Below are 27,341 nucleotides of genomic sequence, written 5' to 3' on the forward strand. Positions count from 1 at the left end.
TGAGATGAGATGAGATGAATTTTTATTAATGCCCTGTAGAGGAAATTCACATTGACACAGTAAAGGAGTACCATCTAGGAAAAACCTATACATTAAATACATAAATAAAAACGTATACAATAAATAGAAATAATAAAAATAATAGAAAAAAATAAAATCAGTCAGTATGAACATATACTAGAGTTTGTGTGTAAGTAAGACATATGGAAATAGACATATGGTCCTTTTTTGTTTGTTTGTTTTTCTTTCTTTTTTTTGTTGTTACTAGGATTACTAAATGTTAGTAATGCTAGTTATTGACTTGTTATACTAGCCATTTGTACGAAATATTTTAATCCATACCTTAACGACTGGAAAAACACCATTGCCCTGTTTGTGGAAGGTTCGGGAACAGAATGCCCTGTGATCACATTTACATTTCTGGCATTTGGTAGTGACTTAAAATTTATCACATTTTATACAGCTGAGCAGTTGAGGGTTAAGGGTCTTGCTCAGGGGTCCAGCAGAGGCTGCTTGGCTCCTCGGGTTTGAGCTCACAACCTTCCAATCAGTAGGCCAACACCTTAACCACTAAGCTAACACATCCCCACACCATGGCTTCAATAAATATACAAGTTCAATTAACGAGCAATTACTCATTTGCCTACAACGGTGAACAATTCGAAACGATGCACATTTAATTCACATTATTTCTTATAGAGCATGTTTTCCCCTGATATGCTAAATATTATAATTCACTAACAATCATGTACTAACATGTACTTAAGGTGGTCATTATTCACACATGACTACATAACACGTCATAGTTAATGTTAGGTCTTTACTAGTTTGTTATTACTACATGCCTGAACTCATTATTAGTTCATATTTACATAAGTGTTGATACAGATATTAGTGCATGATTATTCAGGTATTGCTATTGTAAAGTGTTATAAATTTGGAGAGTCAATGCCTGATCAACCCTGAGCTAAACAATATGGAAATAAAGTGTGATATGTATGGAGATTGATATGGCAATGGATATGTATGATTTGCAAACAATTCATTTAAATGAATCCTCAGGGAAGCTTTTCAGCAAACAGGCAGCTTACAAGGCACTAAATACTGAGATAACAGCTGTCACGTGAATACAGAGATACCAGCTGTTACGCTCTGACAGTGATATTCTAAATCCTCTTTGTTAAATAATAATGCTGCATCCAAGCCATACATCACCAAGTGCAATGCAAAGCGTCGGATGCAGTGGTGTAAAGCACGCCGCCACTGGACTCTAGAGCAGTGGAGACGCGTTCTCTGGAGTGACGAATCGCGCTTCTCCATCTGGAAATCTGATGGACGAGTCTGGGTTTGGCGGTTGCCAGGAGAACGGTACTTGTCTGACTGCATTGTGCCAAGTGTAAAGTTTGGTGGAGGGGGGATTATGGTGTGGGGTTGTTTTTCAGGAGCTGGGCTTGGCCCCTTAGTTCCAGTGAAAGGAACTCTGAATGCTTCAGCATAACAAGACATTTTGGACAATTCCATGCTCCCAACTTTGTGGGAACAGTTTGGAGCTGGCCCCTTCCTCTTCCAAAGCAAGGTCCATAAAGACATGGATGACAGAGTCTGGTGTGGATGAACTTGACTGGCCTGCACAGAGTCCTGACCTCAACCCGATAGAACACCTTTGGGATGAATTAGAGCGGAGACTGAGAGCCAGGCCTTCTCGTCCAACATCAGTGTGTGACCTCACAAATGCGCTTCTGGAAGAATGGCCAAAAATTCCCATAAACACACTCCTAAACCTTCCCAGAAGAGTTGAAGCTGTTATAGCTGCAAAGGGTGGACCGACGTCATATTGCACCCTATGGATTAGGAATGGGATGTCACTTAAGTTCATATGCGAGTCAAGGCAGGTGAGCGAATACTTTTGGCAATATAGTGTATTGCCAAAAGATTTTTGACATTCTTGTCACCTTCATGGAGCTTCCATAAATTCACTGTTTATGGAAAAAAATTCATTTTTATTTGTTTGAATCACAAGCACTCATATAAAAGTACTTACTGCTCACTTTATTAGGAATATCAGTAAATTAAAGATGTTATCTGACCAGTCAATCATGTGGCAGCAGCACAATTTTTTTAAAACAATAATGCAAATACAAGTCAAGAGTTTCAGCTAATGTTTACATCAAACAATCAAATGATGAAAAAGTGTGATCTTTAATCTTTAATCCTGAAGAAATCTGCTCTGGATCCCACAGACATCAGCAACTACAGACCTGTATCGCTTCTCTCCTTTCTTTCTAAAATTCTTGAACTCATTGTTTATAATCAGCTGTCTGAGTATCTCTCATAGAACAACCTCCAAGATCCCAACCAGTCTGGCTTTAAAGCAGCCCATTCCACAGAGACTGCCCTTTAGGCTGTCACTGAGAAACTACATGCTGCTAGATCAACCAAGCTGTCATTGGTCCTCATCCTCCTCGACACAGTCAACTACAAGACTCTCTTGTCCACCCTCAGAAGTCTTGGAATACGTGGAACAGCATGGGAATGGTTTGCTTCCTGTCTGGATGGTCGCTCATATCAGGTAACATGGAGGATCAACATCTCTCCACTGGTGTTCCACAAGGCTCAGTACTTGGTCTTCTCCTTTTCTCCCTCTTATCAAAGCTATGCCAGTGACACTCAACTTATCTTCTCCTTCCCTCTCTCAGACACCACTTCTTCTGCTCAGATCTTGGCTTATCTGGTGAACATATCATTGTGAATGATGGCTCATCATCTGAAACTCAATCCCAGCAAAAGCTAAAGCAAAAGTTACCTTAAGGTAACTGTGGACATGTTGCTTATGTCACACGCTCATGTTGGTTTCTTCAGAACAACATCAGAAGGATTTGCCCATTTCTCTCCACACAGGCTTCTTAGGTGCTTGTTCAGTCTCTTGTCATTTCAAGGCTGGACTATTGCAGCTCTCTACTGGCAGGTCTACCTCTGAACCCAATTCCTCCACTGCAAATGATCCCAATGGTCCATGCAGCTGCATGACTTGTTTTCAACCTGCCTAAGTTCTCCCACCCCATCCCACTGCTGCATTCCATTCACTGGCCTTTGGCAGCTGCATGCATCAGATTCAAAACACTAATGTTTGCCTACAAAGCCAAGAATGAACCAGCACCATCTTACCTCAAAGCTGTTATTACCCCTCGCACTGCACCTCGCTCCCTCTGATCTACTAGCACTGCTTGACAGGTCCCACCATCTCTCTGGGTAAGAGGTAGGTATATATAAAGACTCTTCTCTGTTCTGGCACTGAGGTGGTGGAATGAACTTCCCCTAGATGTCCATACAGCTGAGTCACTGGCTGTCTTCACATGACGGATGAACACCTACCTTTTCCTGAAGCACTTAAACTAGCTCTTATTTCCCCCGTTTGTTTTATGCATTGTTCTATGTTGTAGGTTGTAAGCAAAAAAAAAACTACCAACAAAGTTTTTAGGCTGATGGGATTCTAAATCTGTGACCTATTGAACCAGTGTTAAATTATTCATTGACGGAGATTTCAAAGCACTCTGGATAAGAGCGTCTGTCAAATGCCAGAAATGTAAATGTAAATGTAATCATGGCATAATTGTTGGAACCAGAAGGGCTGGTATGAGTATTTTTAGAAACTGCAGATCTCCTTAGATTTTCATCACACACAACAATCTCGAGTTTACACAGAATAATCATAGGTGTACAGATATTCCTAATAAAGTGGACAGTGAGGGAATGTCTATGCTATAGTATATTGCAGTTAAAATAAATAATGCATGGACTCACAACGCACACTTTCAGCTAAACTGTGAGGACAGTTAAATCCAAGGTCAAGGAATTACATCATCATTCATCTGAAGAGAGAAGCCACAGGACAGTTACCATCTGTCCACAGACTGCATTTGCCCTGGGGCCAAACTCTGGCTTAGCATTCTTCCTAAAAATATGTAACAATTTCCTGAACAATACTTCACCAACTAAACAATAATGAGCTATTTCATTTACAATTGTTTATTAAATATATCCAGCACACTGGGGTGCTTATGCTCTATTAGAGATATTCTCAGATTCGTGAAGACATGATTTACAGAATATTCCTCTATTCTGACGAAGCAATAATGGGCTGCAAATGAGTCAAGCAATGCCAGTGAGATTGTGTCTGGCTGGAATTGAGCAGTTAATATTGAAACGCCAGCCACAGCTGGACTTTCATTATTTATTTAACACAGCCATTTACAACTTAATATCTTTAACGGAATGAAGTTGTGACTCAGAGGCATTAATATGCACACCCTGCTCCAGTATACACTCACACTCTGCACATCCATGGGACTCTCAAATCTGACAAAGCCAAAACATGGGATTTCCCTGGGACCATGGATTTCTTATCTGTCATGACACACACACACACACACACACACACAAAAAAAAGCCTCTAGAATACTGTATGTTCTAACAGGATGCTCGAGTGTGTAGCTCCTTACATTTAGCTGAATGTATAGACCTCATAACACTCACCATACTTGCTGAACATGACATCCTCATCTTCACCCAAGTCTTTATCTAAACACTTAATATAATTTGATGTTACCTGAAAAAAAATCTCTCATACGGCTAAACTGAACCTTTGTGTAAAGGCAACCCGGTCAATTGAACCCAGGCTGGTCAAACATCTTAATTTGCATGTGGCTTAATCTCACCTAGATATATATTGATCCTAATTGACATATTTATTCTAAGATAATGCATAATAAGATTAAGATAATAAGATAATAAATGTTTCAACAAAACTTGACCATATCCATCTAGTAAAGCAGTAAAATTATACTTAAATTACACTTGCCGCGAATAAGCAGGCTATAAACTGGTATAAAAATGCAGGCATAGTGTACAGAATAGAAATAGTGTACAGAGCAGTGTTCTCCTGTCTTCTGTAAGGTTTGTGTTACTGTCAGCTTGATGTAAGCGTAGTCAAGTGTGGAGCTGGTCTTCCAGTCCCTGCAGAGCTCAATGGAGGGAACGCGTCCTGCAGAGCTGAATTTCTCCACAAGCATGGGCTCTGTCACCTCAGAATCTCAGGATCATCCACATACAGTGCAGCCGTAATAAATTTTAGGGTTCAGTTTCACCTGAAGAAAAATAAATTAATCAAATACTTAGTAAAAACCCCACTGACCTGCATTTAGTTGACCTATCAACACACTAACTTACTGGCTTAAACTGGTATAAGTACACTAGTATAAGAATCATAAAATGTAAAAAGCTACAACTTCTCAAACTTTAGTATTATAATAAAATGAAAGAATATATATAAATAAAAAATAAAGAGTTTTAAGAAATAAAGAATTTTTTCCAACCAAATGTCAGTAGTCGGGTCCCAAGGAGCTTAGTAAATAAATTAAAGTAAATAATAAAAAAATTAATTTCATTCAAAATGGCTTAAATTATTAATATGGAAAACCTAGGGTTAGGGTTGGGGTTAGTTTTGTACAGGTCTCAGGCCTAAGTTGCAATCAGTTCTCCCAAAAAACTCAAAAATATTCATTGACTATGTTTTCAGGGCATGCAGTGCTAGGGCAAATTAAGGCAAAAGGGCAGGGCAAAAGTGTTAGGTCAAATTATACCGCCTCTGTCATCCAATTAAATTGCATGGTACAGACACCAAAACAGAAAATGTGTATTTCAGGAGTGCTTTTTTGGAGTGATGCCACATTTTTTGCTATTAGCAATCATGGGTATGCTTTAAGTTTCTTGAAATCTGGCCACTTGGGGGTGCAATAGCATTAAAATACATTTAGTCACCAAAGCAAATATTTCAACTAAATTTTTTCTGTTTTTATTAGATAAGGATCCTATTTTTTGGATTTGGAAATCTCCGCATCAGCCACTTTGCGTTCCATTCATCTCTGATTTTGTCCAAATCACATTTAAACCTGTTAGAGTTATGGCACAATGAGGTTGCCAGGTCAAACAATATGGCTTTAGTGTACCCGGAAATTCACTCTTAAAGGTGCCATGATGGAAAGTGGTCATATCTATGCAATGTTGTTAACTGGCATAAAAGTCAGTATTTGTGCTTATCATGAGACCTGGGTGGCATGTACCAGGTTTAGTGAAATTTGGCCACTTGGTGGTGCTATACAAAATAACAGGTTTAAATACCCCTGTGTACAAGTACTTAGTTGTCTAGATTTGTGGCCCAGAAGTGCTTGGCCCCATTATTGCTGCTTGCTTTTCTATTTATCTTATACTATATTTTTTATTTTTATATTATTACTTGATGAATATTTTCTTTAGTTCACATTACTAAAATCACAAATCACATTCCACTTACTTTATCAGTTTAAATTTCCCCTACAGGAAATTAATAAGGATTCAATAAACAGCTCAAAGACAGCGGATTACAGCATATGTTTTCTTAAAACGTAATAGAGTGATGGCATCCTATAAAGCTGTTGTACTATAATGATGTCATTTCTGCATTTGTCCATACTATTCCATGCAGACAAATCCACTAGTACATGTAAAACAGTGAGATTTTTGATCTTCTACAATTAGAATTCCAGTCTATAATCAGACTACAGGCTGGGTATCTCAACACATTTTCAAAGGCTACACATATCTGCATTTTGTTACTCATTTTTCACATTTTGGTGAATGAGTCAAAGTTTCAAAAAGGTTTTTATATACATATATTAGTGAGAAAAGTTTTCTAAAGGAGCACTCTGTATACTGATGAATAGAAATGATAGCTTCTCCAAAGTGTTCATCATCAGCTGGACATGCTACATGATGCGCCTAACTACAGTGGCCAAGGCTGCTGGGTCACCGTACAGCTCCAGGGGCTGAGAAAACAGAACTTCAAAAAGCTCTGTCAGCTGATCCTATTGATATACACACACATACATCCCACACAGTGTCACTGTGTGACTTAGAGATACAAAGCTGAGCATTGGTGTATCGTTACAATAAGCACTGTGAAATACTGCTCTGCTGCAGGTTCCCACACATCCAGGTCCCACATGCTGACGAGTGCCATCAGCCATTGTAAGAATCCTCCCTCACACTTTTGGGGAAAAAAAAAAAGACACAACCTCCGTTAATGCCATGTCTTTTCAAAATTACAAATATGGGAAAACCTATTCAAGCATCTCATCTCCTGATAAGACACTTACTGTCTCAGGTGCTGAGCCGTTCCTGAAGTAGCAAGCAAGAAGACGAGCAGTTCATAAAAAAATCCACAAAGTTGTAATGGTGGAGCTGCACAGAGGAGAAAACGCAAAACAAAAAAATTTACATTACATATACTTTACTTTACATGATGGAGTCCTGTCTTCTATGTTATCAAAATCTTTGATATTTAACCATGTCATTTTACACAGGCATCTGCAAGCTTACCCAGGCCCCGAAAAACTCTGCTGCAATCCATTCCTGGTTAAATGATGTCCTCAGGAATCGAATCATAGCCTCGTAGGCCAGCTGTACATGAACAGTATCCTGTTAAAACAAACTTTGGTTATGGTGTTCAACATGGCTACTTATTTTAACCCCTAACCATAAGCAGTAAGCCTAAACATGTCCAGTTCTCCTTTAAAGATATATAGAGATGATGTAATGCATAGGCCAAATTTCCAACTATTTCATTTATCCTAAGAATGTCCCTCATTCATAAAAGGCTGTGATTGTTATAAAACAGTAAATTACCTGTTGATGCTAGTTATTCCCATAGTCTTCATTACCTCATTTTGATTGAATGTCTACAACATTTTCAAGCTCAGATAACAAAAGTATTTTGCACAAAAAATTTTTTTTTTTGCTGCCAGTCATGCAATCTTCTTTCCAGCCACAAACAGGAAGTTCTGATTGTGGATGCTGGCAAGCATAGTCTGAATATAAGACAGCACACAAGGAGAGTGAACTTTACCTGTGCAATAACAGCAGATACACAAAGGTTTTGCTCACAGCAAATGCCTGGCGGAGAGCAGGCAGCTTCAGGCTGTTCCCAGTGACCTCTCTGTCAGAAAGATGGCATCTAAAAAAACAATAGAAAAGCTTAGTGTATATTATACATACATAAATAACACCAATAAACTGTGAAGAGGATTGTACCTAATAAAGGGCACCTCCTCTGGGGTCAGGCTTTTTTTAAATAAATGTACAACAGACCAAATTCAGAAAGCTACACTTCATGTCAAAGTAAAAAATTTACCACATAATCCTCAAGTGCCACAATGACAGATGTTTCCATGCGGTTACAGGAAATGTATTCTGTAACCCTCCCAGATATGCTCTTCATAACACAATTGAAAGTGAACACAATTAGTCAAGGCAATTAACAAAGGTTTTGTGAATCCACAACAAATAATCCCTTACCTGAAAGCCAGTGAAACAATCTTGAATATTGCTATCTTAAGGGAATCCCTGAAAATGCACAGCAAAATCAGCCAAAACCCAAAACCTTTTACAGTAGTGCTATCTAATATTTATTATTGTCAGTAGAGTAAATTAAGCCTGTAATTAACATGTGGTTCAAGTAGCAGGTCTTGGTGGTATTAAACCAGCAGCCACACCTCTCCGGACCCCTCACCATCCTCTGAATGTCCACAGACTAGAAATAGAAAAACTTGTTTGTGTGTTTGTATCTCAGCTGAAGCTCGGTAGAATACCCCAGACTGGGAGCTGAAGATGTTTTCAGAGAGGTACTGAATATTAAGCCAGGTGCTGTCCAGCTGTCCAGCAGTGAGAGGCTGTGAAAAGTAGAGCATGAAGACTGTAAGTGCTTCTTGTCATAGCAGGTTCATACCAACACATCTAACATTCTGTCGCTTTTCTTACAAAGAAAAAACTGATTGACTTTAATAAATGAATGAAAGGATTTTTTACCGAAACAATAGCTGAAAGGTCACTGTGAGATGCGGTGGGCAGCAGCTGATGGTAAGGCTTAATGACCTTAACACACACAAACACAATGAGTCACTGCAGTTAACAACATTTTGTAATGCAACAATGAATAAACCCTTACCTGAATTCCGGTGAGTCGGTCCTCAGTATCCTTAAAATGAGAGAATTCCTGCAAATAACATTTTGGTGAACCTAAAAGTGCTTATACAATAATCATTAATGTCAATTCTCTTCATCAGAGTAATAAAGACTGTGATTACCTCGTGATTCAAGAGGTACGTCTCTGTGGTTTCATAGAGTCGACTATGGACTATATCCAAGGATACCTCTCTTGATGTCCACTGACTAGAAAGAGAACAACAAAGCTAAACATTAGAGCTTGTAAAGTGTGTGTGTGTGTGTGTGTGTTTCTATTTCAGCTGCAGCACTGTACAGTACCTCAGACTGGGAGCTGATGGAGTCTGGAGACTTCATCCGCTTCATTTGTTGTAATTTCAATTACAACAAATATTTTCTATCATACATTTACAACCAGTAGCTAAATTTATTAGGTAATAGGTAAAATTAGGAGAAATGTTGTATTGTGTTGAGATCTTAAAATGGCTAGTCATGTTTTCAAGTGCACCAGCATTCAGCTTGGTATTACATTGTATAATTCACGACCAAGCATTAATAATAAAAGAGGGTATTTTACCATCTACTGCAATATGTAACCATCTGCAGTCACTAATTTATGGGAAGCAGGATTTCATGCAAAACTGTGATCTAGCTGTAACACTAGAAAACTAGATTTTGAGCTTACCTTACACCTACTAAGCAAAGCTTTCTACAAAAGCTGGAATTTCCCTGTAAGCTCTGCATGAGCTGACACGATGGATGACTCAGGTGTGACTAAGAAGAGCAAATCCAATCGGTCACAGGATTAAATGAATGTGCTCATTCTAATATATAATTATTTCTATAGTCACACCTCATAACGTGTTATCCATCTATTCACTTTCTGTCCTAAAGATCACTGACATCCTGAACGGGGTCACGGTGAGCCTGAAACAAGGCTGGGGACACACTGGACAGTGTGCCAAACCATCACAGGGTACAATCAGACAAACAAACTCACAAACTACAGATTTAAGAAGTTAAGCAAACATGCTAGCCCCTTTAGGATCTGCTGTTATACCAGAATTATCCACTATGGGGTGGCTTTATTCCAATCTGTCAGTGAAAATTTTGGAGGCTATCACACCGTCCCTGAACTGCCGTTGCATTTGTCAGCTTGTGACAGGAAGGAATTAGTGCTAAGTCAATAATGAAACTACACTGACCCTCTAGTTCTGAAAGGAGCTCTTGGTTGCTATTGCATTAACATTTACAGTATTTACTGTCTAGTGTCACCCTAATGAGGATGAGGTTCCCTTCTGAGCCTGGTTCCTCTCAAGGTTTCTTCCTCATATCATCTCAGGGAGTTTTTCCTTGCCACCATCGCCTCTGGCTTGTACATTAGGGATAAAGTAGTATCTTAACTCTAAGCATTTTTTTCTTTTCTGTTTCTATACTTCTGAAAAGCTGCTTTGAGACAATGTCCATTGTTAAAAGTGCTAAACAAACAAATTGAATTGAATTATAACAGTATGCCCTGTGGTGTAATTATGTCGGTACACAGAGTTAGCAGATATATTGCAGAAACATGTAAACTAACATGTCTTTCTCAGATTCTAATACTCCACTATACCTCTGAAGGTGTGCTGTGGTATCTAGCACCAAGCCATTAGCAGGAGATCCTTCAGGTCCTTTAAATGATGAGATGGAGCCTCCATGGATTGGACTAGTTTGTCCAGCACATCCCACAGATCACAGATACGTGATTGAATGAGATTTGGGGAATTTGGAGGCCAAGTCAATGATTTGAGCTCTTTGTCATATTCATCAAGCCATTAATAATCAATGCGTACCAGGATTACTGTACGTAAGAAACATCCCTCAGGACCTGCTGTTTCGGAAATGCTCTAACCGTTACAATTTGATCACTCAGAACCTTATGGTTGCCCATTTTACCTGCTTCCAGCAAACACTACTGAAATGAGATAATTCATGTTATTTACTCATTTACTACTTGTCAGTGGTTTTAATGTTATGGTATATATCTATGTATATATGAATGTATGCATTTGGTTTGGTTTGTGTTACTCAAAGCATGATGCATTAATTCATAATAAGCATGACTGGGTTCACTGGCTCTCCACCCATGCATTATTTATAATCTGACCCTTGTTTTCATGTGTCCACTGAGGGTATTTATATCGCATGACTTGCACCCTCATTTAGTCCATGCCCTGTATAAACATATTTTCAAAAATGAGGATAAATAAAACTAAAGACGACATCTGGAAGCACTGCATTGTAAGCTTAAGCATTCATCAACGTTTGCAATCCCAATCTCTAACGGATGAGCTTGGAATGTGTGTGTAGGAGGATATGGTGGCTTAGTGGTTAAGGAGTTGGAGTTTAAATCCCAGATCCACTACTGGACCCTTGAGTAAGGCTCGAAACCCTCAATTGCTCAGTTGTTTAAAAATTAGATTAAGTCGCCCTAGATAAGGGCACATGTTACAAATGTAAAATTTCTAAGTGTTATTTTAAAAAAGAACTTCCTGAAGAGCTGCTGATACATAATTCTGATGTCCAACATCAAAAAAATTGTGCAAACTAGTGCTAGAGGAAAAGCTAGAACACTTACAAACACGAGAGAGAGAGTCCATGGTTTAAGGGGTCAGATCTGTTATGGTGGGAGACCTATGCAATATTAGGTCTTTGTTTTTTATGTTAAAGCTGTATCGCAGTATGTATGACAAATATATAACCTCATGAAAAACATAGTTATTATTATTATTACAGTATTATTACACTACGTAACAAATTTTTACTTTTTTCTTGTTCCTGGGAAATAAGTGTTATTTCCCCATTCTTTGTAACCCAAACCCATCTTAGCCATGAAAGTTTAGGTTAGTTTTGGGCAGTTTTCTTTAGTAAAATGGGCTAATTCTGACGTTTTTGTTCTCTTAAAAGCCCAAACTTCAAGGGGTTTAATAGCTATTTTCCATCATTTTCCATCAAGAGTAATTGGAAAATTTCATTCACTACTCAGGAACAAAAATCAGTGTTATTAATACTATTATTATTGCTGTTAATGTTCTGAAGGACTTTTTCTATTAAGGCAAACAATTTGCCTTAATAGAAAAGCTGTGGGTCAGTTAACATCTGTCCACAGGCCACATTTGGCTCTGAGGTCAGACTTTATACACCCTGTTGGAGATTCTTGTATGTAGATTCTCCTCTTGGCTGTAATCACAACCCAAGAATCCAAACAAGCAAATAACTGAGAACGGTTTTATTGAACCAGCTCTGCTTTAGGATGCATAGCCTTCTGCTCTCATGCCAACAAAATACCAGCAAAATGAACAATAAGAATAGTTAAACACAATAAATTCTCTCTCTCTCTCTCTCTTAGTAGTTTAAGGCTGTAGAGTACGGCTCTGTTTGGTGAAGAATGATGATATTTCCGCCTTACTGTTTTGATAATTAAGTAATACAATTATTCAATTTTATGACATTAAATCATATTACACCTCTCTAACCAGGATATATATTAAACAAATATAACACAGCCATCTTAAGCATGGATATATTTTTTGCTTTACTTGCAAGGAGCTAAAATTATTTTTTTTTAAGCGCATTAAAGTGTATGTTTTATTTGTAAAAGTTTGATTTTTACCATTCATGACTGTGGCCTGATGGAAAGACATCAGTTTACAGTCAGGAAGAGAGAGAATAAGATCGGAGAAGAAAAGAAGAATGAAAATAAAAAAAAAAGAGGGAGAGAGAGAGAGAGAGAGAGAAAAGACAATAAATAAAAGATGGAAAGACAGAAGAGACCAAATGAAAGGCATTTAATATGCTATATTCACACATACAGTGACTATATTGCAAGTCGGCGTGTTTCTACACGGTGGTTGCCATAGTAATAACAATTATCAGTGGGAGGAGCAACTAGTTTTGCTGCTAAAAGTAAATATTCTGGAAGTATTTGGTGAATAAACTTCACCGGTGCATGAGAAGATGATGGAGAAGCAGTGTGGGCTCTTTGCGACGATCATAAGAGCTCTACTGTCTTCACTCACAGTGATAGCTGCTTCACATTTTTTCCTAAAGCTAAACTGTTTTCAACTTTGTTGCGTCACTGGACACGTCCATATACAGTCGCCGACGCGTTATTATAATAAATGATCTGCGGTCGCTCTGTTTCTGCGAGTCGCTGTATGTGTGAACCCAGTATTAGACAGATATCCAGATAGGATATCTGAACCAGGATAAATTTACCAGGCAAAAAAAAAAAATTTCCAGAAAGTCGCTAACTTTCTTGATAGCAATCACCTATAAACAATTATAAGGACATCATATGTTTCTACCTTCAACCCAGTAAAACAAAATAGATCGTTAATATGCAGCTCTACTTTGTAGAATAGGACACGGAATACTGATTTGAGCTCCTTTAGGTTTTTTCCTATATACCTCAACCATAATTCCAGTATCACATCCGAAACTGACTCGCCTCCACTCCCTTCTTACCCACTACCCCTTCTAAGACAGATTTTAAAGAACAATTTGATAGTGACTTCTTGATATGATACACGTTCAATACAGTTAACATTTATGAACACTCAACTATATAATAGTCATTGGAACTTTATAATGACAGTGCTTATATGAGAAGAAAATAAATCAAAACAAGAGCTGTGCATTAGAACTGACAAAGCGAAACATGACTAATTAAACAGTAGTGCTGTAGTCAAGCTTTCGGCGATGTCCAGGGTTACCACTTCTGCCCATTTCTCAGTCCTTGTGTCTTCACCGATTTCATTTTTCCACCAATTTTGCATCCTCGTTTCAAAACTATCCAAATTTGGTGTGTCTTTATCTTTATGAATATGGCATAGATGCAATGGTATTTATTTCATTATGCTCTCCGTGATGTTTTAATGTGTCAGATCAGAAGCCATGTATAGCACAATATGATACGTCACACTGTATCGTTACTCCCTTACTACTTTGTGAGTTTGGCAGGCTGAATAGCCATTGGAGTTTTGTGGAGCCCAGGGCCAAAGAGAGGGAAGAGCTTTGAAGGAAATTCGTCGTTGTAGGTGATGAGGTGTGCCCCACTGTCTGCATCCCAGAAAGACACCTCTCCTTTATCCATGTTGAGTTTCACCCGGATTTTCTCGGGTCTCTTCTCCACATTTAGCGGGGTGCGAGGAGTAGTCAGACCGCTGTACACTCCTTTACTTAAGCCGATGCTCCACACACCTGCTGTTGTAGTCACTGTGAACTTCCTCTTGCGTGCCACAGACTCCTTACACACTCCGATGACCCACTTTGGATTATCACCTACATAGACTTCCCAACGATGGCGACCTGACACAAAACCCTCTGAGCCCAAGACAAAGACACAGGGGTCAAAACGTTCAGGGTTGTCTGGGACAGATTGCCTCTCTGTGTTCTCTTTTACACTTGCGTAGTCAGGGGACATTAATAGCCATGGTGAAATAGTGTTTGGATCCATCAGCACTGGAACTGCAAAGAAAACAGAGATTTAGATTTTGTAGCCAACTTCAAAACATTTTGTTCTAAAGTCTAAAGTGCATTTATTTATTCTTATATCTGAGACTTTTAAGGCAAAAAAAAACAGAAGGAATGTACACGGTCAAAAGCAGGCTACCACATGTTGTATTCAGGAATCTGAATGTAGGTTAATGTCCATGTGACATTTAATATGATTTCTCTATGATCTCCCTCTCTTCTGAGGACTTCTGATGTTTTACATAAGTTCTAGAGAACTAGCTTGTTTTCTGCAAAGATGTCAGTCAATAATAACAGCTTTGATAACTGTATAATTGGATAAAGAGATAGAGGAATGTTTATATGACGTGTATGCATTATCCGTCATATTCTCATGCCTACAAAAAAAAATCAATACAATAGTTATAAACAGAGCTGGTGTTATCAGTTTTACCTCCTCATGGCACCTGCTAGTGGGTGGGATATATTAGGCAGCAAGTGAACATTGTGCTCAAAGTTGATGTGTTAGAAGCAGGAAAAATGGACAAGCGTAAGGATTTGAGTGAGTTTGACAAGGGCCAAATTGTGATGGCTAGACGACTGGATCAGAGCATCTCCAAAACTGCAGCTCTTGTGGGGTGTTCCCGGTCTGCAGTGGTCAATATCTATCAAAAGTGGTCAGAGGAAGGAACAGTGGTAAACCGCTGACAGGGTCATGGGCAGCCAAGGCTGGCCTGTGTGATCTGATTCAACAGTTGAGCTACTGTTGCTCAAATTGTTGAGGTTAATGCTGGTTCTGATAGAAAGACGTCAGAATACACAGTGCGTGACGGGTCTGGGTTGTTTTGGCAGGACCAACACAATTTTAGGCAGGTGGTCATAATGTTATGACGGAGCAATGTACACTATATGGCCAAACATCTATGGAGATCTGAGCAACACACCAACATGTGCTTGATAAACAACCCAATTCAGATTTATCCCCCTTTCATGTTTTAATAATCTTCATGCTGGAAAGACATTACATTTTGGTACGCTCTATGGGGATTTGGTCATTCAGAGGTCAGTGTTCCATTTCATCCCAAAAATGTTCACTAAAGTTGAGTCAGAGTTGACTCCAGGTATCCATGGACCTCACTTTGTCCACACAACAGGATTGGACCACTTGGGGAAACCATAATAATACAGCGTACAAAAACATTCTAAACACTTTTTGAGCTTCCAGTTTTGTGGCACACTTTTTACGAATGACCACGTATTGGTGAGATGGTCAGTCATCCACATACATTTGGCCATATGGTGTATTTGTGATGTGCCTAGCAACCTTGTTGCTTATCTGTTGGTTGGTTCCATATTTTGTCAGTCCTGTAAGAAGGTTTCCTCACTCACTAATTTCTGGTGATATTAAATGTCATTAATTTAAAAAATAAATAAATAAAAAATGTAAAAGTAGTGGAGACTGTGAATGCTGGACTCAAAATTCCAAAAAGGCAATACAGCTACACAATGCACAATGAGTTACAGAGACTCGACTCAACAGCAGGACAGACAAAAGGACTAAGGCACCACTACCACCAAGTATCGTTGGTAATATTGGAAGACATTAAGCAAATACTTATGAAAGATTGCAAATGTCAACTCAGGATTTTATTATAAAATAAATCTTGGACACATTAAAGATCAATGTTGCATGTTAATGATAAAGGTTAATAATAAATAAGTCATTCGATGTGGATTTTTGCCTTTAAGACCAAAATGCACACTTACAACATTTGACCTGTGACCGCATGCTCTCCCAAACTTTATAATCCAGTGCTCCAACATGTGAGGCCATATTAATGAGAGCTCCAGAAGGAAACCTTTGGGGTTCTTCGTCTGTCCACTGGGCCCTGGAACACATTAGACAGCATAAATAAATGTTGCATGTTCAAATTATCTTCTGAAACAAGATGGATAACCGCAAAACTTACCTAAATTTAAGACTCTGGTAGTTCTGGAAGAAATAAAAATATTAGTAACTTTTACCGGTTATTAACAAGCCTTGTCCATTGACAAAGACAAGTAATTCCTAATAAAAAAAAACGTCATTTCTGATGCCATACACGCTTCTTAACGAACACAAATTTCCATTTAAAAAAAAAGAGACAACTTTCATACTTGTAGAAGAACTAAATGATCTGCGCTCATCTCCCTCCTCAGTGACTGAACCAGCTCAGTGAGACGGGTGATATCAGAGCTGATGCTTTCAAACTTCTCTTTCATTATCTTTTTCTTCTGCTCCTCTTCTTTCTTCAGGGCTAAAATTCTGGACGATTCTTCATCTTTTAGAATCTGATGAAGCCTCTCAAACTCCTGTCGGATTTGCTTCTCCGCTTCCTCTGACTGGCTCTGTAAAGTGACAAGTTTTCGATTCATAAAAGTCTCTTTGTACACCATGAGCAGCATTAGGCACGTATAAAAGCAAAGAAAGTTGGCAGTGAATATCAATTACCTGAATAAAATTGACTGCCTCGTTATATCGTTTCTTCAGCTTCTTAAAAGACTCCAATTTTTCAGCAAGTATATTGATTTTGAGGTTGAGCAAGTCCTAGAACAAAAAACAGCATGGTTACACTATTACAGGCCGTGTTGTATCATAGCGCAGGGCTGTGAATTTAGAGTCAAACTCAGCTAGTCAGTCTTTTACTTTTATCGCCTCCACCGAGAGACAGGTGATAATTAAAGGAAAAACCATCATAAAGAAGTCCTTTGACTGGGTAATGTTGTTATCAGAGAATCTCAGGTATTTTAGTCCCATGTGACTCTGACATGCCAGTAATTTTGTTATAATAAGTTAGTAAGTAAGTTATTTAGGTAGTTTATTGTTGTCCTAGTACAAGTATAGCCAGCCTACTGTACATGCATGTTATGTTCATGCAGCTGACTACGGATCAAGCTCAACAAGCACTTATCAATATAATTTTCATATTCAAATAATAATTCATTGACCTGCCATTAACTCCCCTGAGGATAGAAATGTTTCATTGTAGAATCAAAGACTGAGCAACTTAATGCCCCGACACATGACCATTGACACTTGAGCATACCATTCCATATTTAGTCCATCACTTTGCTGTTATATTAATCTCCACACTTCTGGGAAGCCCTGTTGGGTTCTCATTCAGCCACAAGAGAATTTGTGTGGTCAGGCACTGATGTCAAGCAGTCCGGGTCATTCCAGAGGTGTTCATCTAGGTTGAGGTATGAGGTATGGTCTCTGTGCAGTTTACTCAAGCCCTTAAACAAGCTTAAGCCTCTTAACTCCAGTGAAGGAAAATTGTAATGCTACATCCAACATATTCTACACAATAGTGTGCTTTGTTTGGGAAAGAATCACATTTAGGTGTGATGGTCAGGAGTTCACAAACATTTGGCTATATAGTGTATCTGTTGACATTCTGAGCAGATGTTAAAGACTGTCCTGCACTCGATACAGAGAGCACTCATCCCTGATCATCACGGTCCCAATGACTGCTTTGTGATAAAAAAAAAAATAGTTTAGATAATAAATAGTTTTTGGTGCAATTACATAAAGACATCAGTCTATATAAAACATACAAACAGCTGCTCATGCTGTGTCACAGGGCAAGGTAACACACTTTATGGAATATGCTATCGAACCTGTTCAGCATACATGAGCTCAGTGGCTATCATGATTGGCCAGTGTTGCTCTAAGATATGTCTTCTATTCTACCCAGACAGCACAGACCATTTTCCTCTCTAAATCGTCCAGCCATTGGTGGCCATTAAGTGTGTACTCACTCATTTATATTATTAGTCAAAAAAATATATGTTATAATACACTTAACATTGTCAAACGTTTTAGGACACCCCTCCAAATCATTGATTTCAGGTGTTGGGCTTGGCCCCTTAGTTCCAGTGAAAGGAACTCTTAATGCTTCAGCATACCAAGACATTTTGGACAATTTCATGCTCCCAACTTTGTGGAAACAGTTTGGGGATGGCTTCTTTCTGTTCCAACATGACTGCACACCAGTGCACAAAGCAAGGTCCAAAAGACATGGATGAGTGAGTTTGGTGTGTAGGAGGCCTGACCTCAACCTGATTGAACACATTTAGGATGAATTAGAGCGGAGACTGTGAGCCAGACCTTCTCGTCCAACATCAGTGCCTGACCTCACAAATGTGCTTCTAGAGGAATGGTCATAAACACACTCCTAAACCTTGTGAAAAGCCTTCCCAGAAGAGTTGAAGCTGTTATACCTGTAAAGGGCGGGTCGACTCCATATTAAATTCACATGCATGTAAAGGCAGACCCAGTTTTTAAATGCCTTGCTGGTCTCCGCTATAATTCATCCCAAAGGTGTTCTATCGGGTTGAGCAGGCCAGTCAAGTTCCTCCACACCAAACTTGCTTATGGACCTTGCTTTGTGCACTGATGTGCAGTCATGTTGGAACAGGAAGGGGTTATCCCCAAACTGTTCCCACAAAGGTGGGAGCATGAAATTGTCCAAAATGTCTTGGTATGCTGAAGCATTAAGAATTCATTTCACTGGAACTAAGAGGCCAAGCCCAACCCCTGAATTTGACGATTTGAAGGGGTGGCCCAAAACTTTTGGCAATATAGTGCATATCAGAATGCAGGTCAAAACAATACACTGGTCAGTGTAAATAAAACACAGTGGACCAACCTCGCAATACTTTACTCCATGGTCTATGGGTTTGACATCGTGGCCAAAATGCATTGGAACGCACTCCACACATATGGGCGCTTCATCATGAACGCAGAACATCTGCAGATCGCGTTGGTGTAAGCCACAGATCACTGCTGGAGCTCCCGTATGTCGCCATGTTCTCTCTTTCTGAAAAGACTCAGTGGAGTTCTTCAGGGCCCGGTTCGGGATCGGCGTCTCTCCGTCGCAGTTCTTACGACACACGGGACAGTTCTTTGGGCGTTTGTTCTGCCAGCTGCGCTCCAGACAGTCTCCGCAAAAGCTGTGACCGCATGAGAGCAGTAAGGGATCTCGGTAAAGCTCCCTACACACCGGACAGCTCAGATCAGACTCGAGAAGCGACGGCCTGTCAATAATATCGTCCTCGTCCATAGCGAAGGCCATGTTGAGAAGGGAAGCGCACGCGCACTTTCACTTTCAGCTGAGTTTGAAACTACGATCGAAGACGTATACGGGATTTCCCCCACATACAACTAACTACTCGCCCAGTCTTGGCAAAGTACTCGAATCTCAAAAGCGAAATATTACTAGATTTGCCTCCGTAACTTTGGTTTAACTGTTAGCGCCTTTCTAATTTTGGTTAATATCCGCCTTCGGGAAATTCCGTGTATTTCAGGTCCAGGGTCTGTGCTATACTGATTATCCAATCAGCGTCACCCTCCCCGAGCATGCGCAGATATATATTTTTTGCTTTGCGACTGTACTGCGCATGTGTGAGATTTTTTACGATTTCATAATACCTTCGGGACGTGAGAAAATAAAATACCGCAAGTGACCAGTGGTTAATGGTCAAAGTGTAGAACCTGATCGAGAATCTCTGACAAGACTTGAAATATTACTGAGAAGCAGCAACCCACAAATAAATAAATAAAAATTACGCAGAAATATCAGAGTCCAAATGTGCAAATAGTGATACATCCCAAAAGACAGCACTGAGTATTAACCAACAAACATTAAATAATTATATTTAACACTGAGTATTAACCAGCAAATATATTTAATTAACCATTAGCCTCAAAATGAATCATGCAACTTCAAATGGTAAACATACTGTGTAAATCAACTGTTAGAAATATAATGTGGAGTTCAGTGTTGTCTCAATCACTGCAAGGTTCCCAGGACCTGTGGCTGCGGAAGAAGCCCTGCATCACCATCACCTCATCACACCATGCTTGTTTGTGGTCATACTCTTTGTTTTTTTGCCAAACATCTCCACCTTGGTCTCATCAGTCCAAAGAATATTGTTTAGATGAAATTTTGCAAACCTAATCAATGCTGCCATATTTGTTTTTGGAGACACCAATTTTTCCTAACCACCATTCCAGTAAGGCCACAAGAACATATAATATGCTTACTTTAGATCTGAGGCCTGGGGTCTCATGGTCTTTTGGGTTTTTCTATATATCTTTAAGATTAAGTGGTTTGAACTCGTCTGTGTGGTGTTTTCTCTCCATGTCCATGTGAGTTTTCTCTTGGATTTTACTCCTCTTGTCCAAAAACATGAAATTAGTTGCCCTGGCTGTGCTAAATCCTCCCTAGGTATGTATGTGTTTGTAAAAGGTGCTCTGTGATGGACTGGTGTCTAATCCAGGGTAGGGACAGACTCTGGATCCATCATAGCCCTGGCTACTGGTGTTACTGTGGTTTTAAGAGTACTTTTAAGAGATATTTAAAGAAATTCTGTTCTCATTGGTTGCTGAAATGAGGCACATCATATCCCACTTGTAATACCTACAGAACTGGGAAAGTCTGATTCTGGTCAAATCTGATGAGATTAGCAAATACAGTTACTCAAATACAGCCTTATACACCAACCAGGAATAACATTATGAGCAGTGACAGGTGAAGTGAGTAACACTGATTATCTCCTCATCACGTCTCATGTTAGTGGGTGGGAAAAATTATGCAAGTGAGCATTTTGTCCTCAAAATTGATGTGTTAGGAACAGAAAAAACGGGCAAGCCTAAGGATTTGAGTGAGTTTGACAAGGGCCAAATTGTGATGGCTAGATGACTGGATCAGCTTACACGGGGAACACATGGCACCTGGATGCACTATGGGAAGAAGGCAAGCTGGCAGAGGCAGTGTCATGCTTTGGGTCCTGCCATCCATCTGGATGTTACTACCTAAGCATTGCTGCAGACCATGTACACCCTTTCATGGAAACGGTATTCCCTGATGGCTGTGGCCTCTTTCAGCTTGATAATGAGCCTTGCCAAAAATAATTCAGGAATGGTTTGATGAGCACAACAGCGAGTTTGAGGTGTTGTTAGAAGTTCAAGAGAGACCTCTAGTGGTCAAAATGTCTGCTTGTATACCAAATAAAAATGTTTTTCAGATCACACCTTGACTAAAAATTGATCTAGTAAAAGCCAGCAAGAAATAAGCAGCTCATGTATGTTGTCCATGTTTGTTTGTTGTATACACTAACAATAACAAGAATTAACAAATGTCTGCTTTTTTTTTTTAGTTTAATTAACCTTTAGCCTTATAATAAACATACAACTTCAAAAATTTTAATAAATTCCAATTACTGATTCTGCCTTAGTGCAAATGTGGAAAAGTTCATAGGAAGAAATATTTATTAAAATTCTTTGTATACTTTATATTCTAGTAAAATCTATAATCATTGCTGTTGGGAATGTAATGGAAATGATTAAACTTCCAATCATTTTCCATTGTCAGTAATTAAAACTGGAACTTTCTTAGTGTGGACTTACTTATCATATACAGTTTTAATTCCAGTTAATAGGATTTTTAATGAAATTTATTACAACAGTATGTGTTCCAGTAACATTTTTGGAATAGGATATCCCACATGGCATGACAGTTACATATACTTACAAATGATAGCAGCTAACATAACTGAATTATGAAAACAGTATCTTCTACTGCTTACAATGTTTTTGTCACGTTTGACTAGTATCAACAGAGCTGACTGTTTTTTAAACAATACAACCTGAATGTACGCTACAGTATTTGATTGTACTTGCCTGTAATGTTTTCTAACAAACATTTCCCATAAACTAAAAAAATAATAATTAGTGAACCACCAGGATTAAGCAGTTAATGAACATAAATGTACTAAATGCATTGTTCAGACATGCATGAGCATCCTGTTCATTCCTATATTACCAAACAGGTGATCCTATGAGCTCCATTCAGTTCCCTGGATGACATATTAAAGTTAACCTGCCTGAAAACATGTGGGATAAACAAGACAGCTTATGGAATCCAGTGGAATGCTTTCTCTGTCACTTGTATCATCCATCTATTTTCTATACCACTTATTCTACACAGGGTCACTTGGAACATAGAGCCTATCCCAGGGGACATCGAGCACAAGATGGGGAAAACCCTGGATGGGATACCAACCCACACAATGCATGTCTTTGGACTGTGGAGAGAAAATTTAGAGAACCCAGAGGAAACCCGAGAAGTGAAGAGAAAACTTGTGAACTCCAAACACAGGGCAGAGGTGGGAATCAAATCCCCAACCCTGGAGGTCCAAGGTGATAAATTGTATCACTAATTTAGGTAAGAGTTCATTTCATCTGTCATGTCCTGATTATTAACTCGTAAAGGTGCCAGTTATTCTGGAAGGGACGTAAAAGCTATACTTGTAGTCCTTACACAATACACAGATCAGCTATAACATTATGAGCAGTGAGAGGTGAAGTGAATAACTCTGATTATCTCCTCATCATGGCATTGATGTTAGAAGCAGGAAAAATGGGCAAGCATAAGGATTTGAGTGAGTTTGACAAGGGCCAAATTGTGATGGCTAGACGACTGGATCAGAGCATCTCCAAAACTGCAGCTCCTGTGCGGTGTTCCCAGTCTGCTGTGGTCAGTATCTCTCAAAAGTGGTCCAAGGAAGGAACAGTGGTGAAACGGTGACAGGGTCAAGGCTCACTGATGCACGTGAGGAGCGAAGGCTGGCCCGTGTGATCTGATCCAACGGACAAGCTACCGTTGCTCAAATTGCTGAAGAAGTTAATGCTGGTTCTGATAGAAAGGTGTCAGAATACACAGTACATGACGGGTCAGGGCTGTTTTGGCAGCAGAAAGGGGAACAACACAATATTAGGAGGTGGTCATAATGTTATGCCTGATCAGTGTATATGTGGCACTTATTAAGGTAATCCTTAACAATTGTATAATTATTATTGTTTTTACAAAGTGTATTCACATTGCTTCTTTTTTTAATTGTGAAATTAATTGTATAGTAAATTCTCTGGAGCTTTTTTTTACTGTGAAAAATTATAGATAAGAGATAGTATAGGAAACTGACTGTACCTGAAAAATACCTCCACATATGTTTTAAAATCTAACTCAATTTATTATTATTATTATTATTATTGTTTTTTTTTTATTATTATTATTATTATATGGAAGGCCTGCTGATATTTCTAAGTCGAAGCAATGCAGGGACTCTTTTTGTGTGTAATCAGTGATGCTGTGGTTAGGGGGGTCTCTGAAACCGCAAACAGTGCTAACGTTGCTAATGTCGGTTTTCCAGCCGGAGCGTTTTTACGCCGTTTTCGAGCTGCAGTAGGTGTGCGGAAGATTGTGGTAATGTTTGTGTGAACACGGCGACAGCGATTGTTATTGTTTACTCTCCATTTTCCGCCGGGAATAATCAGAAGTGGAGAAATTGCTCGGCTACTAGCTAAGCTAAACTTCAAGCGGAGATTTTTTTTTATTAAAGGCCGCCGTCCTGGGCAGCGACGCCGTCTCACTTTCCCTGTCCGCTTCTCCTCGCTGGAGCTACCCACACAGCTACAACAATAACAGCCCGGTTCCTGGAGGAATTCTGTGGATGTGTGGGATTCATATTTCTCCAGAATGTAACCCATCAGTATATGTGTACTTATGAAAGATGGAGATAAAGCCCCGGACTCTGGTAAGTTAACGGGAACAACAGTGTTTCTGTTGTTATGGCAGATGTGGCTAGCTGGCTAAATAATAATAACATTAAAGCGCAGCGTTAACGTGTTCTGTGTGGGTTTTTTTTGTGAATTGTAAGCGGCGAGTTTGGTTTATTTGAGTAAAAAAAACCCTTTGGAATTAGGTTAATGAAGCACTGACTCAAATATAAAGATGAGGGTTTTTATATATATATATTTCTTGCATGTTAGCGAGCTAGCTAGCAGTCCTAATGTAAACTAACCTCCTCGAGGAACCACCGTTAACTGTGTTCTCTCTGCTCACGAGTACAGTGTCAGGTTATTGTAATAAATAGTAAAATGTCAGATTTACTGACAAAAAGCCTAAATATTGAACTCTTTTGTGAGTCAGTTTTGAAAATATAGTTTATTGGAGCGCTGTGTAGCATCTTAACATCAGCAGCCGCAACTGATACTCCATGTATAAATGTGTTATATATGTATGTATGTAAACATCTGCACACACACACACACACATCAGTGTATATAAATGTAACATCTGCACACACACACACACACACACAACAGAAGTGTATGTAAATGTAACATCTGCACACACACAACAGTGTATGTAAATGTAACATCTGCACACAACAGTGTATGTAAATGTAACATCTGCACACACAACAGTGTATATAAATGCAACATCTGCACACACAACAGTGTATATAAATGTAACATCTGCACACACAACAGTGTATGTAAATGTAACATCTGCACACACAACAGTGTATGTAAATGTAACATCTGCACACACACAACAGTGTAAATAAATGTAACGTCTGCACACACACAACAGTGTATATAAATGTAACATCTGCACACACACAACAGTGTAAATAAATGTAACATCTGCACACACAACAGTGTATATAAATGTAACATCTGCACACACAACAGTGTATATAAATGCAACATCTGCACACACACAACAGTGTATATAAATGCAACATCTGCACACACAACAGTGTATATAAATGCAACATCTGCACAAACAGTGTATATAAATGTAACATCTGCACACAGCAGAGTATATAAATGCAACATCTGCACACAGCAGTGTATATAAATGTAACATCTGCACACACAACATTGTATATAAATGTAACATCATTTAAAGGACAGATGTAGGTAGACTTAAAACCAATCCTAAACTCTCTTTGCTACATTTCTAATTTTTGGTCTGATTTTAAGTTGTTATGTATGTAATCAGTTTGGTAACCTATAAATTACTCTGAGGAAGAGGCTGTGAATGAGGCATTCAGAAGCCTGGCACTAATTTCTTTCTTGATAAATGATTAAATGAAAGGCTTCAAAAGTGCCTGCGCAAGCATCATGTAAGAAACTGACAGAATAACCTCCTTATTTCTGTGTAACACAGAACTGTGAAGTACTTTGGCATAATTTGTGCAGTTTTATATGAGAAACAGGATATCAGTGTAACTGAAACTGAAGTATGGTGTTTTTTATGTTTTTGATACTGGAATACTTTTTGGCACCCACACATATAAAATTGCCTGTTTTCTTCTGAAAAAAGACAGACCTCCATCTCCTACTGTTTTCCTTAATCACATGCAGGTGGAGGAGAGGATGGGTTCAGCTGTGACTGGCCTTTTCCTGTTGCTGCTCTTTGTGGCCCCTGGATGCTGGGCAGGAGAATGTAAGGGTCATAGGCAGATTCTGCGAGGGCCACCAGGCTACGTTACAGACGGCCCAGGAAATTACTCCGTGAACGGCAACTGTGAATGGCTCATCACGGGTGAGTGTCAAAAGAAGCTGAATTGAATCCACTGCTGGGTTTTTGGGTTTTTTTTTTCTACACCAGAGGTGCAACTGGAGCAATTAGCACAATTGTTAAACACTAGAAAATGGGATAGTATGGATTAACTTTACTACAACACTGATAACATGAAAGAAGTGTAGAAAGCAGTTGAGAGAGAACATTCATGAATGGAGTATAAAACACACACAAGTGTTTCTTTTTTTCCGTAGACATAGCAAACCAAGTGACTGAACATCATATAGAATTTAAAGGAATTATAAGAGTGTACTAAGGGGTGCCTTTTTTAAACTATAAAGATATAACTATGTAAGCGTTCCTTTTTATGGTACACCCTCTTGATGCTGTATGGTCACACTTTTAGTTGTGACACTAACACCTATGAGTCATGCAATATTTAGCAGCTGGGTGATGCAGATATAAATGGCATCACGGCACTTCTCAAGAGTTCTTACAGCACTGTATTATAGCTTCATAGAGTCAAAACAAAAATCCTTTTTTTACGTAGTTAGTTAACAAACGCTAAACCTGATCATGGATCAGAGCATCTCCAAAACTGCAGCTCTTGTGGGGTGTTCCCGGTCTGCAGTGGTCAGTATCTATCAAAATTGGTCCAAGGAAGGAACAGTGGTGAACCAGGTCATGGGTGGCCAAGGCTCACTGATGCACGCGGGAGTGAAGGCTGGTCCAACAGATGAGCTACTGTCGCTCAAATTGCTGGAGAAGTTAATGCTGATTCTGATAGAAAGGTGTCAGAATACACAGTGCATCGCAGTTTGTTGCGTATGGGGCTGCATAGTCGCAGACCAGTAAGGGTGCCCATACTGACCCCTGTGCACTGTTGAACGCACCAACAATTAGCACGTGAGCATCAGAACTGGACCACGGAGCAATGGAAGAAGGTGGCCTGGTCTGATGAATCACATTTTCTTTTACATCACGTGGATAGCCGGGTGCGTGTGCGTCACTTACCAGGGGAACACATGCCACCAGGACCTGCACTATGGGTGGAAGGCAAGCCGGCGGAGGCAGTGCCATGCTTTGGGCCATGTTCTGCTGGGAAACCTTGGGTGCTGCCATCTATGTGGGATGTTACTTTGACACGTACCACCATGTACCCTGTGCATCCTTTCATGGGAACGGTATTCCCTGATGGCTGTGGCCTCTTTCAGCAGGATAATGCACTGTGCCACAAAGCAAAAATGGTTCAGGAATGGTTTGATGAGCACAACGAGTTCGAGGTGTTGAATTGTCTTACAAATTCCCCAAATGTGTGTGTGTGTATGTGTCAAGTTGTTACAACTGTGAGATGTTTTTAGAGAAGACTAGACTAGAATTTCAGATAATAACTCC

General features: G+C 39.3%; 2 protein-coding genes across 3 annotated transcripts in view; one reads left to right on the forward strand and one right to left on the reverse strand.

Moving 5' to 3' along the window:
• Positions 1 to 175: 175 nt before the first annotated feature.
• On the reverse strand, positions 176 to 19,906 carry trim35-28 (tripartite motif containing 35-28). The gene is made up of 12 exons (XM_058376059.1): positions 19,218 to 19,906; positions 17,018 to 17,113; positions 16,684 to 16,914; positions 16,497 to 16,519; positions 16,294 to 16,415; positions 9,177 to 14,541; positions 9,038 to 9,085; positions 8,899 to 8,964; positions 7,940 to 8,762; positions 7,414 to 7,512; positions 7,191 to 7,275; positions 176 to 7,081 (listed from the first exon to the last, which is right to left on the reverse strand). The coding sequence occupies exons 1-6, from the start codon at positions 19,641 to 19,643 to the stop codon at positions 14,015 to 14,017; spliced, it is 1,425 nt and encodes a 474-aa protein (XP_058232042.1). The 5' UTR covers positions 19,644 to 19,906; the 3' UTR covers positions 176 to 7,081; positions 7,191 to 7,275; positions 7,414 to 7,512; positions 7,940 to 8,762; positions 8,899 to 8,964; positions 9,038 to 9,085; positions 9,177 to 14,014.
• A 3,808-nt stretch (positions 19,907 to 23,714) lies between these two features.
• The window catches only part of megf8 (multiple EGF-like-domains 8), a 34,248-nt gene continuing 30,621 nt past the window's right edge, over positions 23,715 to 27,341 (forward strand). For both annotated transcript variants that reach the window (XM_058375965.1, XM_058375966.1), the window contains exons 1-2: positions 23,715 to 24,165; positions 25,787 to 25,967. In XM_058375965.1, the coding sequence (XP_058231948.1) occupies positions 24,142 to 24,165; positions 25,787 to 25,967 (205 nt within the window). In that variant the 5' untranslated portion in view covers positions 23,715 to 24,141. The remainder of the gene's footprint in view (positions 24,166 to 25,786; positions 25,968 to 27,341) is intronic.

This window comes from Hemibagrus wyckioides, linkage group LG23, assembly GCF_019097595.1.
Source record: "Hemibagrus wyckioides isolate EC202008001 linkage group LG23, SWU_Hwy_1.0, whole genome shotgun sequence".
Classification (NCBI taxonomy): domain Eukaryota; kingdom Metazoa; phylum Chordata; class Actinopteri; order Siluriformes; family Bagridae; genus Hemibagrus; species Hemibagrus wyckioides.

Bases quoted from the DNA above. Each gene is read 5' to 3' on its own strand.
- trim35-28 (XM_058376059.1), bottom strand. From the start codon at position 19,643: ATGGCCTTCGCTATGGACGAGGACGATATTATTGACAGGCCGTCGCTT. The intron at 16,915-17,017 runs GTAATTGATATT...GTCACTTTACAG, and splicing joins AGGCAGTCAATTTTATTCAG to AGCCAGTCAGAGGAAGCGGA. The intron at 14,542-16,293 runs GTAAGTGTGCAT...TTTTCTTTGCAG, and splicing joins GCGGTCACAGGTCAAATGTT to TTCCAGTGCTGATGGATCCA.